This window comes from Rhea pennata, chromosome 8, assembly GCF_028389875.1.
Source record: "Rhea pennata isolate bPtePen1 chromosome 8, bPtePen1.pri, whole genome shotgun sequence".
Taxonomy (NCBI): Eukaryota; Metazoa; Chordata; class Aves; order Rheiformes; family Rheidae; genus Rhea; species Rhea pennata.
In genome coordinates, this window is record NC_084670.1 from 7,399,934 (window position 1) to 7,416,211 (window position 16,278).

General features: G+C 44.0%; 2 protein-coding genes across 2 annotated transcripts; both read left to right on the forward strand.

Moving 5' to 3' along the window:
- The first annotated feature begins 145 nt into the window (after positions 1 to 145).
- Positions 146 to 10,618, forward strand: TXNDC12 (thioredoxin domain containing 12). The gene is made up of 7 exons (XM_062581536.1): positions 146 to 343; positions 1,976 to 2,036; positions 7,582 to 7,634; positions 8,372 to 8,445; positions 9,010 to 9,079; positions 9,169 to 9,252; positions 9,675 to 10,618. The coding sequence occupies exons 1-7, from the start codon at positions 253 to 255 to the stop codon at positions 9,752 to 9,754; spliced, it is 513 nt and encodes a 170-aa protein (XP_062437520.1). The 5' UTR covers positions 146 to 252; the 3' UTR covers positions 9,755 to 10,618.
- On the forward strand, positions 3,668 to 5,540 carry KTI12 (KTI12 chromatin associated homolog). The gene has a single exon (XM_062581535.1). It carries the CDS (start codon positions 3,669 to 3,671, stop codon positions 4,389 to 4,391), a length of 723 nt encoding a protein of 240 aa, XP_062437519.1. The 5' UTR covers position 3,668; the 3' UTR covers positions 4,392 to 5,540.
- Positions 10,619 to 16,278: the final 5,660 nt, after the last annotated feature.

Sequence of the window (16,278 nt, forward strand, 5' to 3'; positions counted from 1 at the left end):
CGCAGCGGCCGCGGCTCGCCGCCCGGAGCGGGAGGAAACCAGCGCAACCGGGAGCGCAGAAGCCCTCCCGCGGGACGGCCGCTGCCCTCCGCCGCGCTGCACCGCCCACATCCGCAGCACATCACTTCCTGCCCTTTAATAAATAAATAAATAAATAAAAGGAAAGAGGGAAAAAAAAAAAAGAACTCAGTGGGGCCGGTGCGGTCCCGGTTGGAGCGACACTGCGTGAGCGCCGCGGGTCCGCGTGGCGCCATGGCGGCCCGGGCGGCGGCGGCGGCGGCCTCTATGTCCTGCCTGTGCCTGGCGCTGGCGATCGCCGCGGCGGCGGACGGGCTCGGAAAGGGTCAGACCGGGCTCGTCCTCGGGCGGGGGGCAGCCGCGAACCGGGGGGCGGCCGGGGCCGGGGCGGCGGGGGGAGCGCGGCCGGGGGGGGGCGGCGGCTGAGGGGAGCCGGGGCCGGTTTATTCCGGTTTAGGGACAGACCGTTGCCTTTCGGCTTGAATACCAGGGGCTTCTCAGGGCAGCTTTGCTGCTGAGGGAGATTTTTGTAATTTTTATTTTTTTTTCTCGCCCGGGTTTTGTGCCAGGAAGGCGTAGCGGGGAGGCAGCCCTCCCCCGCAGCCCCGGCCCCTCCGCCCAGCCCGCCACCGCCGGCCACACTTGTGCCGCCGCCGAGCCGCGCTCCCCCCTTGACTTTCCCTTCCAACCCCGCGTTGAGGTCTCCTTATTTAATGGCCACATCCCCTGACTTCCTGCTGGAGCTGGGATGGCCGCAAGGTTCCCGGGCTTCAGCCGAAGCGCTGCCCGGAGCGGTGTCAGCCGCACCGGCGGGGTCCGGCTCCAGCGGTGGCGGTGGTACGGCTCGATCAACGGTCTGAGGCCCAAACATCCAAATATTAAGGGTGGCGAGCTGTTTGCTGGCTAGGCCGGAGTTTTTCCCCTGTGTTAACATTTCGGCCTTTGAGTGAAGTCGTGGATGTGTCAATATTCTCTGTAAACACGGCTTTGGCTGATAACCCGACCTTTATTAGCCTTGCTGCATTCAGGTGGTTCGAACGTAGGTTTGTCTCTGGAGCTGACTCTAGAGCCGATAGGTGTGAGCAGACCGGAGCAAGACATACCCACTGGTAAAACCAAATATTTGCTGTGCTGCCTCACGTATGCTCGTGGTAGTTGGTATGAGGATGCAAGTCCTCTGCCATCCCCTGGCCGCTCCTGGCCCCACGTGCAATGCTCAGAGTCTCCTCCCAGTTCTCTGCTTGGCTCTTGGCCGTGTGACAATACTGGTGTGTTGGTTTTAGGGCCAAAAAAAGTGACAGTCTCTGCTTTGCAGGTGCTAAACGCGCATTCCTTCAGTCCTACCACAGCTAACATAACATGACTTGCTATCCATAATAAAATGTCGCCTATGTTTTTCAGTCACTGTAATATTCAGAAAGCTGTAATGGAGCTCCATTTTACTCTTTTGTGATAATTATCAATGGCTGTGATGTTTAATGCAGTATTTCCAGGGTAATTAATACTCATTTATCAGCCTCGGTATTTTAAGTTTTGCATTAGTTCACGTTCAGTAGGATTTAGGAAGCCAAACGGGAACATTTTTAATTTGTCCCTAATCAGTAAATAAATGTTCATAGATTGAGAAGAAATGGGGAATAATCAGAAGGCACTTTATTTTAATCTCTGTTTCAGAGATTTTTTTTTTGTCATTTGCATCTGTGTAAATATTCATATGTGTGTGGTTTGCTTTTCTTAATTAATTTCAGTGGGATTCCTCATAAGACTCTGTAGGTTGTAAGTATTTGTCTCTCCACAACTTTCCAGTCATTTTTTCCAGTTTTTCTAGGACTGGGATTACAGTTCGGTTTTAAAAGAATATAAAATGAGTTGAAAATGTCCTTAGAGGTTAGACTATTTTCATCTGTTACTTGACATGTTTTATTATGCAACATTTATAAACTCTTTTCTCTGGCAGGTTTCGGAGATCATATTCATTGGAGAACACTAGAAGATGGGAAGAAAGAAGCAGCAGCCAGGTATGTTATATATATCGAAATACAGAAGAGTGTCTCTAAGAAATTCACAAGGATTCTGCATCAATCTGAAATTTAGTTACAGAAAGTAGTAATTATTTAGAAGATGTTAAGGTGGTTTAGGAGACTGTTCAGAGCCCTCTAGTCTATCAGGGAGAAAATACAGATTTGCTGAAGCATCACCTCTGTTTAACCACGTCAGTCCAAGTACATGATCAAAGTTTTGTCATATCTTTGAAATTAGGAGAAAATATTTTTTAACTATTTATCATAGCAAAGAAAGTTGTGGACCTCAAACCCACAAACATTTACACATTACTTACTAGTACCCACTCAATCTCCTTGAATTCACCCCTGCTAATAGCTTCCGTAAAATTGAATGTGCATATATAGATTTGATGCCTTAATGTAAGATGTGTCAGTTATTTTGCTACCATCTGCAAAGTTTCAAACTACAGTGAACTGGTAATTTGTTTAAACAGAACCTTTTGGGGTATACTTGAACTCTAAAACATCACTCTCTATTAAAAAGGTCAAAAATGTATGTTCTAATTTGTAAGCTAGATCTGACAATATATGTGCAGGTGCATAATACTGACATTACTGCAAATTGATTATGCCTTCCGGGCTTAGTTGATTGAATTTTGCATTCAAACTGATCTAACTAGTGCATTCCACTCACCATACAATATCTAACGCAGACACCAAATTAACGCAGATGGTGCAGTTGAGAAGTCTAACAAGCGCTTAACTGGGCATTTTAGCGTTTATTTGATATAACTGTATGAAGCTAGACAATTTCAGTATTTGCAAGAATAATCACGACATTGCTTTGCCACAAAACAGAGGAAGTCTTAAAATGAGATAGAGCATTAGGCTGCTGGGAGGATACGCTATCGAGCATGGGCAGCACCAGGGTTTCCACTGAGGATACACCTCTGGAGCAAATGATCTGTGCACTGCACATGGCCTTCCTTCATTGCTGGGAACAGACCTGCTTATCTATTTGAGTTCAGCAGCATTTGCATGTTAGCGAATTGCAAGGCTTGGGAGAAACCAACCAAGAGAGAAGGTCAGCAGACCAAAAAAAAAAACCCCAGCAGATTTTTGTTCTAAGACTGACCCAATAGGGCAGGAGATGAAAGATTATTATATAGAACTATCTTTAAAGCATTTATAGCTTATTTAAGGGGGGGTTGTTACTGTATCACCTTGCACAGAGAGAATTTTAAAAACAGGTGCAGGTATTGGTCACATGGTCTATAAAGATTGCTTGAATCGTGGAAAGGAAACAATAAATACAGATCTCCGTCGTGTTCAGTAGAGCCAAACTTTGCTTTTCATCTTGGCTACTGCTTGTCGCAGCCGGGCGTCTGCGGCCCTCGCGTCCGTAGCTTCCTCGCAGCGATGAAAAGTCCAGCGCGGTCGCCAGCGGCACCGAGGCCGCGACTCGGAGAGGAGCCGGCGGCCGCTCGGAGCGCGCTGCCGCGGGGCCCTGGAGGCGGGCGCGGCGGCGGGGGGCGCGGCGGCGGGAGGCGCGGCTGACGCGGGGCCCTGGCGGCGGCGGGAGGCGCGGCTGCCGCGGCGGCGGCGTGACGTCAGCGGAAGCGCGTGGCAGCGCGTCCGGCGGCGGCGATGCCGCTGGTGGTGCTGTGCGGGCTGCGGGGCAGCGGCAAGAGCCGCCGCGCCGCCGAGCTGCGGGCGGCGCTGGGCGCGCCCGAGCGGGCGGCGCACGTCGTGGCCGAGGCGGAGGGCGGGCGGGCGGCGCTGCTGGCCGAGGTGGAGCGGCGGCTCGGGCGGCGGGACGTGGTGATCGCGGACGCGGGCAACGAGCTGCGCAGCGTGCGCTACGAGCTGTACTGCGCGGCGCGGCAGGCGGGCACGGCGCGCTGCGTGCTGCACTGCGCCGGCGGCGCCGCCGGCCCCGCCGACCCGCCCTTCGAGGCCCCCGACCCGAGCAACCGCTGGGACCGGCCGCTCTTCACGGTGGGCGCCGAGGAGCCGCTGCCGCTGGCCGCCATCCGCGCCGCCCTCTTCGAGGGCCGCCCGCCGCCCCCGCACCGCGCCACGCGCGCCCAGCCGCTGCAGTCGGCCGACTTCCTGCACCGCCTCGACCGCGTCACGCAGGAGGTGCTGGCCGCCGTCGCGGCGGCGCAGCGCGGCGGCGCCCAGCCCGGGCAGCTCGTGTGCGTGCCCGGCGCCGCCGAGGGGCTGGTGCTGAGCCGGCCCCTCGGCATGGCCGAGCTGAGCCGCCTGCGGCGGCAGTTCATCAGCTACGCCAAGATGCAGCCCAGCGACGAGAACATGGCTCAGCTGGCCAGCATGTTCCTGCAGTACCTGAGCCGCAGCATCCAGTGAGGCCCGCGACGGGGCCCCGGGCGCGTCCGAGGTTGCTGCAAGGTTGTGCTCCGCTGTTGCCTTCCACCCGCTGGCCCCGAGGAGCCTGTGTCCTGCCGCTCCCAGAGGAGATTGGCAACTGCAGCTGGGGGAAGATGAGTCGCGTGTTCCTGCAGCAGCCAAACAAGCTGTGCCAGGAAGAGGAGCAGCGGAGGTGCCACCCCCACGTTCTCCCCATCTGCTGAAAAGGAGATCTTGAGCAAGAGAACAGCCTCCTGCGGAGACCTAGGCCCCCAAACATAGCGTGCGAACCTGAAAGCCCAAAGGTGATGGCTGTGGCAGAACCTTCTCCCCTCCCCATTGGCCTGCGTCTTGAAGACGACGACTAGTTTTCCAAGGCGCTCTCTAATACGTCAGGCTGCAGGAGAGGCTTCTGTTCCAGGACTGGTGCATGCAGTATTTTTAGGATGCAGCTGTTTCAAAAAATCCTACCGAACCCACGAGGTAGACTTGCAAACGCTGCACAACAGAAGGATGCTGGCTTAGCAGGCTCAAACCTCTCTTGTTTTATTATTAAACCTGAAACAGTGCCTTAAATGGAGTGGAGATTTAATTTACTTGCAAGACTGTTCTATTGAAACATCTTGTGATGGCTTTTCTTTGGAAGATCATTATTAAACACATTTAAAAACATTAATTGTTTAAGAATTACTGCTCTTGTAACACAGTGACCTGAAATAACCATGTCTACTCTACGTTTGACTTTGAAATTCTCCCATAAGTCTTTACCGGCTCTGACTGAATAGCTTACTTTCGGCCTTACTCTCAGCTTAAATTTCAGTCTTTGCCATATGAGTTGTGTAGCTTATGCGTAGTTCTTGCTTTCTGATGGATGATTCATCTATCTTTTTTTGTAGATGTTTTAGGGTTTTGATCTTAACTGTACATGTAGTGTTACCTGAGAGGAAATGTGAAGGGAGCAGGAAGGGTTACTTAAGTGAGTTGCTTGGCTTTCGCTCTTTATCTGATATACCAGCTGCCAAATGGACCTCTGTATTGTGGTTCATTTAGCTGAGAAATGACTACAAAAATGTTTTGATGTATATAATTTCATTTCCTAATCAGAGCAAAGAGAATAAAGTGGAGAAGATGCATTCAGTATCTGTAAAACTTCTGTGAGTTCTCACTGGCTCAGAGCTTCTGTTTCAAGGTTGCAAACACCTCAGTTTAAAATCTACTTTGAAAATTTTCTTATCATGAAAAAAGAAAGTGTGGTTCTGTACCAGTTACTAGATGGTTGAATTCTTATGACATGAAGCACTGATCCTTGATAACAAGAGCAGCACATATTTTCCAGACTTACATCAGCTTCTTCTAGAGAAAGGAGCAAAGTCATGTTGGGCCGTTTGGATACGGGGAAGAAAATGTACTCTCATCGTTACATATAAGAGAGGAGAGGGAAAGGATGAAGATGCAGTACTAGTTTCACTAGGCAAGCATACATTCTTGCTCCTTACTGCAGAGTCCTCTGTAAAGATGATGTTAACATACTGGCTATTTAGAAATGGCAGACTTCTGTCTGAACTACTCTAAATGCTAATTCTTTCCCCTCCACCCTTTCCTGGTTCTGAAGGCCATAGCTGAGTGTTGCTAAACAGAGATTTCCCTTCAAACCTCTCTCCAGCTAAGTAAGAACTTGCCCTTCAGTTCTACTAGTAATAAATTTACTTGCCATCACATACAAAGCTGTTTAAATTCTACAAGTGAAAACTCTGAGAGCTTTACCTTATTCTTAATGCCTAAAATGTAACGTTCAGAGTTTACAATAGCAAAAAGTTTAACTTAGCTTTGCCTTTCATGCCGTGTTCTCTGCATATCATTCTGGATTCCTCCTTTCACCTAATTTTAGCTTGTTTTTACTGTTCTAGAATCTGTAGCATTATCACCAGCTTCCCTTGGATACCCAGCTGTAGCTTAAAAGGTTTACCAGTATGACAAAAGAATATGAGATTCCCAGTAACTTGTTCCTAGTCTTTCTTAGTTTGTTGCACCAGTCAGGTTTCACTAGTTTGACTCCTGGATGGTAGAAACAACGAAAGATTAGTAAAGACTTCCATATGCAGAAGGTTTGGAGGTAAGTGTTGTACTACTTTGATGTGCTCAGGGCAGGTCTATATGGTATAGCAATGCAAGTCACCTGTAGGTATGTCACTGTTTTTGCTACAAAGGTAAACTTGATGTTAAGTAGTCAAGGCATTTTACTCAGAGCAGTGAAATAATGGATTAATAGGATCATTACCACTAACAGGAGGAAATATGTGAAATTCCTAGCGAGTTTAAGGTCTCTGTCTAATCACATAATGCAACCTGAATACATTACAAAGGAGCTTAGAGAATTTGAACTTGGTAACCCTGACTTTGTCAGAAGGTGAAGCGCTAAGGGGATTTTTAAAGAACATGGTTAAATGAAACATAGGCAATGGAAACTTAGCCTATAGGAATGCTTAGGTAGTGAATGTCAGGTGAATTCTTTGGGAAGAGAGAGAGAGTAATATTCATATGATCACTTGATACATGGAACTTAATACTCTAAATTAGGCTTTACAAGTAACTGCTTGTTATTAATCATACAGGGAACTTAAGCTCTTAATTTTTGTCCTTTACACCACACTTTATTTATGCTTCAGTTTTACACAGCACCCTTCCTTGATTGTCCTGCCACTTAGCACAACTGTCACAGATGTGTTGTAGCACACCACAAGGCTGGAGACTAGCTTGGCAACCAAGGGGTTTGCTGAGTTACTGTGCTTATTATTGCTCAGTGGAGGGTCTTAGCCCTGGGAGTCTGTAAAAAGAAGCAGCTGAAATGTCTGGACATGACTACTGTCAACTTAGTAAAAAATATATCTCCGCTTGTGCCTCTAAGCAAATCTGAACTAAGAGCAAACCTTGCAAAGAGAAAGTCTCTTAGTACATAGTAAGTTATTGGCTGGTACTTATAATAAATTATTTTTACACATTTAAGATTGAGAAAACCTTTTGCAAGAAAACAATACCTTACACCACAGCAGAGGCTATTTACATTTCTGTTATTTTCTAGTACATATTGCCTTTGTTGGTGTCGTGACTGTTACAACCTGCATGTAATAGAATTTGGTTTAGAGACTCAGTTTTAAGCTTTCCTTGACCTTTTTTTTTTTCCTTTTTGAAGTGGTTTGCCTCTTATGGTTATCATCCACAAGTCTTGGTGTGGAGCTTGTAAAGGTAGGTATATTTAATACTACACCTTGCTGAAATTTCTATCTGACTCTTCTATGCAAGTTGTGTTTAAAGCATATACAAATTATGTAACCATGAAAAACATCAGCTTTGCATTCAACATGTAGCTAGCTTTATTTCACTTAGAATGGTATAATGTGGCACTGTTTTACCTGTTAGTGCTGCCAAAAGGCAGCCATGTCTAAATAATAACAAACCAACAGCTGTAATTTTGCACTTTTCTATTGGCCACTATTTCTCCTGTACTGTGCTGTAAAACTGGAGCAGAATGAATGATATTCAAGGAGGAAAGGATGAATTAAGAGTAAATTACTTTATTTTGGTGCTTCTTGGAAGGTAGGCTTTGTCCTTTTCAGTACTGCAAAGCAACAAGCTGGGGATACTGGCTAAGCTTAAAGGATGGACTGGATGGTTGAGAGAGCTAGATGGTTATAGCAAGATTTTTGCTTCTGTTCCATCAGTTCAAATGTGACCACGTATATCTGTTGGGCAAATTTCTTCGACTGCTCAGCAAGGATTGCTTTCAGTTACCTGCTGTTCTGAGCTGTGACTTAAACAGTTTGACACAGATACTCCATTTACTCAAAGCTCATTGAAAAGTACTTGTTCTCCAGCAGGAGGAATGGAATAGAGATTTTGGTGCTGACCAATCTTTTCTGATTGCTTATACGTTTTTTTTCTTCAGTTCCTCCCTCACCCTTTTTCTTCTTTTTCTTAATTAGCTTTAAAGCCAAAGTTTGCTGAATCCAAGGAGATCTCTGAACTTGCCCATAATTTTGTTATGGTCAACCTTGAGGTAGGCTGCCCTGTGGTTTGTATCCATGTTACTGCTAAGTAATTAAGCATTTGGAATCCTCCTTACTGGTTGCATCTTTTCTTGACTGCATCCTAATCTTGCCTTTCTGAATAGGTATTCAGGATTGATTGATATAGCTGTTTGTTTTAAAAAGAAATCATGTTCAATACTGTTGTTTTAATTGTGGTTATGAACCCGACTCTCTTTCATAGGCTATTTAACAATTTGTACCTTGTGTCATTCCAATGCAGCAATAACAGAATTTATACTCACTCTGTTATTACATCTCAAACATTCTAACACCAAAATGAAGCCTGCTTAATGCAAATTGACAGAATATCAGGAAAAAAAAAGATTATTTTCACAAATGATACTTATTTGAGTGAAAATAACCTTATTTCCTTTGAAAGTGGAAGATAGTGCAGTTAGCTCTTTTCTGTTCAAGATGTAAATTGCCCAGGGTATCTGGAATCTGAAGACAATAGCTTGTTTCTTTAAAATAAATGCTGTGTTCTGTTAGATATGGCACTAATATGTTCCCTCTCTTCTGTCTTGCTTTGGTAGGATGATGAAGAGCCAAAGGATGAAGCCTTTAGCCCTGATGGAGGTTACATTCCCAGAATCCTTTTCATGGGTAAGACATCCACAGCTGTTGAATTTATCCACAGGACTGTGTTCTTATTGTTACCACCTAAACATCTTGTTTGATATCTTGCTTCATAGATCCCAGTGGAAAAGTCCACCCAGAGATCATAAATGAGAAAGGAAATCCCAGCTACAAGTATTTCTATACCAATGCTGATCAAGGTATGTGCAAAGGAGTTTGGAATGCATCTTTAGTGGATGAGTGTGAGATTGGGTCTGAATGGAAAAAAAATACTTCACAGCGTAACTGGAAGCTGTTACATAGAAGGGGAATGAGTGATTCTTTTGCACCTTAAGGAAACGTGTTCGGAATTAGGATGCACCTTAGAGGATAACACCTGCAGAACTTAAGCTGTCTCTGCATTTGTGGCATGGAAAACCACACAATTCACATGATCCAGCTACAAAAAGTTGAGAGGTGTGTGAGAGGGAAGAGTACCACTCTTTCCCCCCCTCCCCCCATGGGTTATTTTGTTGATCTGCAGTCTGTAAATTTATGTTAATTTAAAACACTAATTACCAGGAGCCCTTGGTGTTTTGGTTTTGAGATTAATCAGTTGATATTTCTCTGTCTAATCTTACAGTTGTTCAAGGGATGAAGGAGGCCCAGGAGAAGCTAACAGGTGATGCTTTCAAACAAAAACACCTGGGAGATGAACTATAATAAATACACTGAATGATGCTTTTCCATCACTTCAAAACTCTAAAATGAAATTATTCTGGTTTTTGTTTCTGTTTTCCTCTTTTTTTCTTTTCTTTTTTTTTTTATTAAACGATTAAAAAGGCCAAGAATGTAGATACACTGGAGGGAGGTAATTCTCATGTAAACAATGGTAGGTTAAACCCTGTTTGAAATGCACATACATGCATCAGTTACAGTGTTGTCTGCTCTTCGGCCTGGCAAGTTGTACTGTATTGATTACTTGCAACTAAGTAATGTGGAAACACACCAGTCCCAGAATGGAGATTCTGTAGCTGCCTGTAGGACAGCAACCACTAGTATTTTGTGTTAAAAGGAAGGTGTGGGAGGCAAAACATTCATCTGAGGACGAACAGTGTGATTGGAATAATAGGAAGTAATCAACATTTTGATGTTTAATCAGGGTTTGATGCCTCTTTGCTCTGTGGTATTGTGTGATCCCATTGTTTTTACTGGCGATATTCAGATAAATGGGGCATGTTTCTGGTCCAGATGTTTTTCAGACATTCCCTAACCATTAATTCTGTCACTAAACCAAGTAGAATAAATTTCATGAATGTCCAAGAAGCATGTGAAATTATTAGCTCTGCAAACGTATTTTTTTGTAGAACTCTGCGTGGTGATTTATCTTTATTTGCCTGTAGGCAGAAATTGAGCTTATTCCTTGTGCACTCACCTTTTGATTGTTTTATGAAGTGAAGGTGGGTTATGTTGAAACACTATGGGGATTTCCCTTTTATTCTTTGAATGTTTTTGGAGAATGCCTTGCCATCACATTGTACTGTATTTTTGTACCAGGGTGAAAAATTAAACATTTTTAAACACAAACATGTGGACAGTGTTTTGTGGTAAAGGGCATAGCCATCCTAAAGAACTGGAAAATATATTCTTGTTTATGTTGCAGTGGTTATTAAGACTGAACATCACAGCTGAAGAAGCTTTATCTTTTTTATAATTAAAAGACAATAGTGGCTTTTCATGTAATTATAATTCAGCCATTCTTGTATTATATATACTGTTAAGGGCAGAATAAACCTAGCATTTATCTACTGGAGCTGAAAGGAAAATGACTCTAATGTTTCTTAAACATAGTACAGCACTTAATCCATTGACTAAGAAATATTTTTAGAACAAGTCAGCATGGCTCTTGAGAGGGTACACAGGAAGCAAATACTGCTGTCTGATGAAGGAGTACTCTAAAGAAGCCACTGAAGAAAAATCACAGAATCACAGGATAGTTTAGGTTGGAAGGGCCCCCTGGGGACTGTCTAGTCCAACACCTCTGCTCAAAGCTGTCAACTAGACAGATTATTCAAAACCATATACAGTCAGGTATTGAGCATCTCCAAGGATAAAGACTCCATAACCTGTCTGGGTGACCAGTTCCAGTGTTCAGTCACCCCCACAGTAAAGATTTGTGTATGTGTGTGTAAGTGAAATCTCCTATATCCAAATTTTGCATATTGCCTCATGTCCTGTCACTGGCATGACTGAGAAGAGTCCTGCTCCATCTGCTTTACATCCTCCCTCAGATATTTATACTCATTGATAAGATCCCCCCTGAGGGTTACCTCTTCTCCAGGCTAACCAGTCTCAGCTCTCTCAGCCTCTCCTCACATGAGATGCTCCAGTCCCTTCATCATCTTCATGGCCCTTTGCTCAACTCACTCCAGTATGTCTTGGTCCTTTCCGTACTGCGGAGCCCAGTGCTGGACACAGCACTGCAGATGTGACCTCGCCGGTGCTGGGGTAGAGGGTGAAGATCACCTCCTTCAACTTGCTGGTGATGCTCTTAGTGCAGCCATGAGGGCACATAGCTGGCCCATGCTCAACTTGGTGTCCATCACAACCTCCAGGTCCTTCACTGCAAAGCTGCTTTCCAAGCTTTTCTTCCCCAGGCCTTACCGGTGCATGAAGTTATTCCTCCCCTAGGTGTAAGACTTTGCATTTCTCTTTGTTGACTGAGAGGTTTCTTTCTGACTGTTCCTCCAGCCTGTCAAAGTCCCTCTGATTGTCAGCACAACCATCTGGTCTGTCAATCACTCCTGCCAGATCTGTATCATCTGCAAACTTGCTGAGGGTGCATTCAGTCCCATCATGCAGGCTATTCATGACGAGGTTAAACATTCCTGTCCCCAGTTTGACTCATGGGAGACACCACTAGTGTGACTGGCCTCCAGCTGAACTTTGTGCTGCTGATCACAATCTTCTGAAGCCAGCAGTTCTGCCCATTTTCAGTCCACCTCACTGTCCGTTTAGCTAGACTGCACTTCATTAGTTTGTGAGGCTGTTACAAGAGACAGTGTCAAAAGCTTTACTAAAATCAAGGTAACAATATCTGCTGCTCTCCCCTCATCCCACCAAGCTAGTCATCTAAAGGAAAATCCTTCCAAAAAGCAGATGGAAAACAGAAGGGCTGCAGAGTTGTGCTTTGCAATAGCCTGTCTGCTTTCTGTTGACGTGACCTCCTGCTGGATTTTTTAGAGAAAAGAGAATTACCCGATCGAGTTGTATGCCGCTGCCAGTAAACCTTGTTATGGTGCCTGTGTAAGTTCTACACGTTACAAACTCCAGCATACTGTTTACTTCATAGTGAGAGGCAGAGCTCATCCAACATATGCACTGAGGGCTTGTTTTCACTTGAATGGTCCCATTAAGTCCACACTTCATCTACATGATATGTTGTGGAGTTAGCAGCACAAAGTAGAGTTACAGACCAGCTTTAATTCTCATCCTCTAATAGTGTTAGTCCTGGCAGGATTGCTCCAGTGTACCCCCCATTGCCCTTTGCTTGCCACTGGTAGCATTTTCAGTTGCATACGTTCTCATTTACAGTGTAAGAGTGCAGTCAGAAGCCTGCAAGTCCTTCCTCTATCATATGAGTGTATCATTCTGCCTTCAACTTTTGAGGCTGAGTGGATGGTCCAGGAATTGCTGAATTCACTTGCATTTCAGTTTTCTCATATGTTCTGTGGTCCTGTGTGGCTTTTTAATTCATGCCTGCTAGATTTAGTCTGGTAGTTTAATGTAAAATGCTCTGTGTTCTTTGGGTGTATGATAGAAACCACAGGTAACAAAAAATAAACATCTGTAAGTATGTATAAAAATGGGTGTGTATATGTATATACATAGTACCTGCACACAGACACATGCACATACCTGCAGGTCATTCATCCTTCTTTGCAGTTTCGAAGAAATGCTAAAGATGCACTGCCATATTTCTCTTTTTCTCCATGTTCTCCTGGAACTCATCTTTGGGACTTCTCCAGTTATCTAAATCCGATACATTTATTTCTGGAAGATTTTCCCTGAAAAATGAAGGGATTTGGAGGCTTTTTTGATTATGTGAATCAGATTTTTAGTATGTTTTCAAAAGAATCATTTTACTCATAAATATAAATAAAACAAAAAGAGAAGCTTCAGAGAACACTATCTTGCCATCTTTATTAAACTAGCTAATGCAGTTGAAAGGAGGAACAACAGCTGCTTAAGCACAGAAGCCCTCCTTCAGTTCTGAAATCAAAACAATCATTTTTAAGCTAAGTAAAAGTCAAGAACAACTCTGGATTTAATGTAATCAAATTAATCAGCTGCACAACTGAACAGAGAATGTCTTTGGGCACTTGCAGAGCAAAAAACAAGAAAAGAGGCAATAAGATACCTGTAACAAGCACAAAGAGACAAATTTCTACATATAATTTTGAGGAGCTAGCTGAGGACATTATTTGGGGAAAATTGTTGTATACAATATACAATACATAAACCCAACATGTCTACTAAGTCAATTTTATGGCTCAGTAGTGTTATGAATTTTAGTTTCCAGACTAGTCTTCCTTTAAGGGATTTTGGGCACTAAAACTCAGCTGGACGCTAAAAGATAATGACACAGTGGAGATAATGGGTAATAATAACATCTACCCTGCTTAGCTACTAAAGTTATTCTACAGGTCTTATCCTCCGCTTCTCTTGCAAAATGGCTAATAAATTAATAACCAAATTGAGCGCAGCAACTATTCTTAAATTGTATCAGCCTTCAGAGTAAATAATTCTATTCAACTCCTGAAAAAGGATTTGTGTTCTGCACAAATAGTCATTTTTTCTAGCTGAATCAGATGACCTAATAAAAAATAGATCCTCTCTGGCACTTAACTTCATTCATACCCTTAGAGTGACATGACTGTAAAAACCCATTGCCACTGTTTTTCCTACTTGCCACCAGGGGGGGGACTCTGCTTGTTCATCTATGATATGATATGAGGACATGGTTCAAAAATATAATTGAAAAAGCAATTATCGATGCAAAATAGCAGGGTGCAACTCTGCTATTACTAGGTATGCTTGCACAGCAACTCTGCGCTTCTTTTAGCTCTGCAATTAAATTGTAGCCTGTGACATGCATATCATTTGTCCCAAAGCCTTGTTGTGCAAAATGCTCTGATGTCAGAAGCAATGTTGCCTCAAAGTAATATTTAAAAAGTTCTCCATCTACAGAGATATCTTTTCCTTGACATATATGGGAAGTGTGTTTCATCCTTTAGACTTAAGACCATCCTGATTCAAAAATACTTTTCTTCACCTCTTCTCTGATGCATCTCCTCTCCCTCAGCACTTTCTGCCTTTCAGACATTGATAATTCTCATAGAAAAACTATCCTGTGACCCTTTTTTCTGTGGTATCATTTAGGTGATGGCTGTGTCCTACCTTTTCAGACAGAGTGAGCCGGTGTGGCCTCTGCCTCCCTGCCATCTCTTGCACTTGCTCTGCTGTTGACCACACTTTCATCCTTCTCGGTGGCAAGGTGGAGCTGGGCGCTTGCTGGCTGGAGTGGTGTTTGTCCAGGATGATAACCCTGGCATGTGTCCTGCCATGCTTTGATTGCTATTGGCAGCTAATTAACGAGTGTAAAAGCCAGTCCACATCTCTGAATTGCAGGTTAAATGTACTTTTGATCTGTTACTTAAATATAAATGTTTTTCTCTCGGTATCTATTTTTTTATACCTTGATATTTTAGTCAATAATTCCTAAGGCAGATTCTTTACACTGTTCTGCTTTTTGATCTGGACTGGATGATGAATGCTGGCTGGCACATTCTCCTATACAGAGGATACTTTGGGAACCCTTCATCCTGCAATTGCTTTATGTACATTGTGTAACTTCCCGCTCACAAGCAAACTCCAGAGGGTTTAGAGGAGCTTCTTACAGGTCACTGTTTGTATTTGAGTCTAAAGCTTATTACACACTACAGCAGCTCAACAGTGCACAGTAACAGAGACTTCGTATCAGCCTTGTTTCTAGCACGTGGGCATTTGTGTATGACTTGTAATAAGCCTGTTCACTTACACAACTTCCTTCTATCCATTCCCCAAATCCCCTTGGATTCTCAGCTTTTTCCCCTTTCATGAGGAGGAAAAAAACCCAAAGACACTTCAAAATCCGTAGCATAGACCCAGGCCAAATCAATCTCATGCAAACAAACATGCTGTCAGCTCCCTTCCTCCCAGAGACAACCCACAGAGGAAAAAAACTAAAGTTAATTAGAGTGACTGGATTGCAGCTAGCCATCTGGCTGCCTGGGAACAGAGGTTGCTCTGTGCACCTGGGGCTAAGCAGGCTATAAGGAAGTGTCAGCTACAGACTCTGGAAACCTTTTCTCTGCCTTGCAAAGCAGCAGGGAACAAAAGTGCAAGAAGCAAGAACATCAGCACTGCCAGAGCGTCCCATTCATCAGTCAAGCGAGTGGAGTTCAGGACTCATCTCCTTCGAATGCGCTTTTGTCCACACGTTGATTTGTCTGCTGTCATATCTAGCCTATATCATATTAATAATGAACTTCATCCATTGTCCTCACTTACAGCTTGTACACTGAATAGCTCTGCAGCAAAACATTATTAAATCTCTGTGAGCTCAAGGTCCTATATTCTTGCAGGTGATGAAACTCTTTTAAACTTTTGGCACAAGGAGAGGCATTTGCATTATGATGTAAGATTTGTTTATGGCTGTAGTATTATGCCTGGTTGGATTTGTGCAGCATGGCAGAGCAGTTCAGGGCTATTGCTTAATAACTGTGGCTGAAGGTATATCAAAACTTGAGATCTGAGGATGAAGATACAGAAAGCAATAACGGTGAAATTACACTGAGCAGAACCTTATCAAGAGAGGAGGATAAAAAGGGGAACTTCGCTGCAAATTAGTGCCCATTTCAAGGAAAGCAAAGACAAAGGATGAGGTTTATACAAAGGTTGCATCCCACTTCCAGAGAGCTGTGCAAGTTGTGTTGGGGGCTAACTTCTTTGAGGAGTTCACTGCCTGAAGGGAACCTGGAAACAATTGTGAATGTCTATCAAGATGGTAAAAGCTATTCTGTGCCAAAACTATTTGGCATAGTATTAACTCATTCCCCTGTTCCTCCTTCAAGAAACAGGTGCTGATTGGTTAAGCAGGTTAGTCAAATAAAACCAGTTTGCTTTTCCTTTCAGAGTTTGTCTAG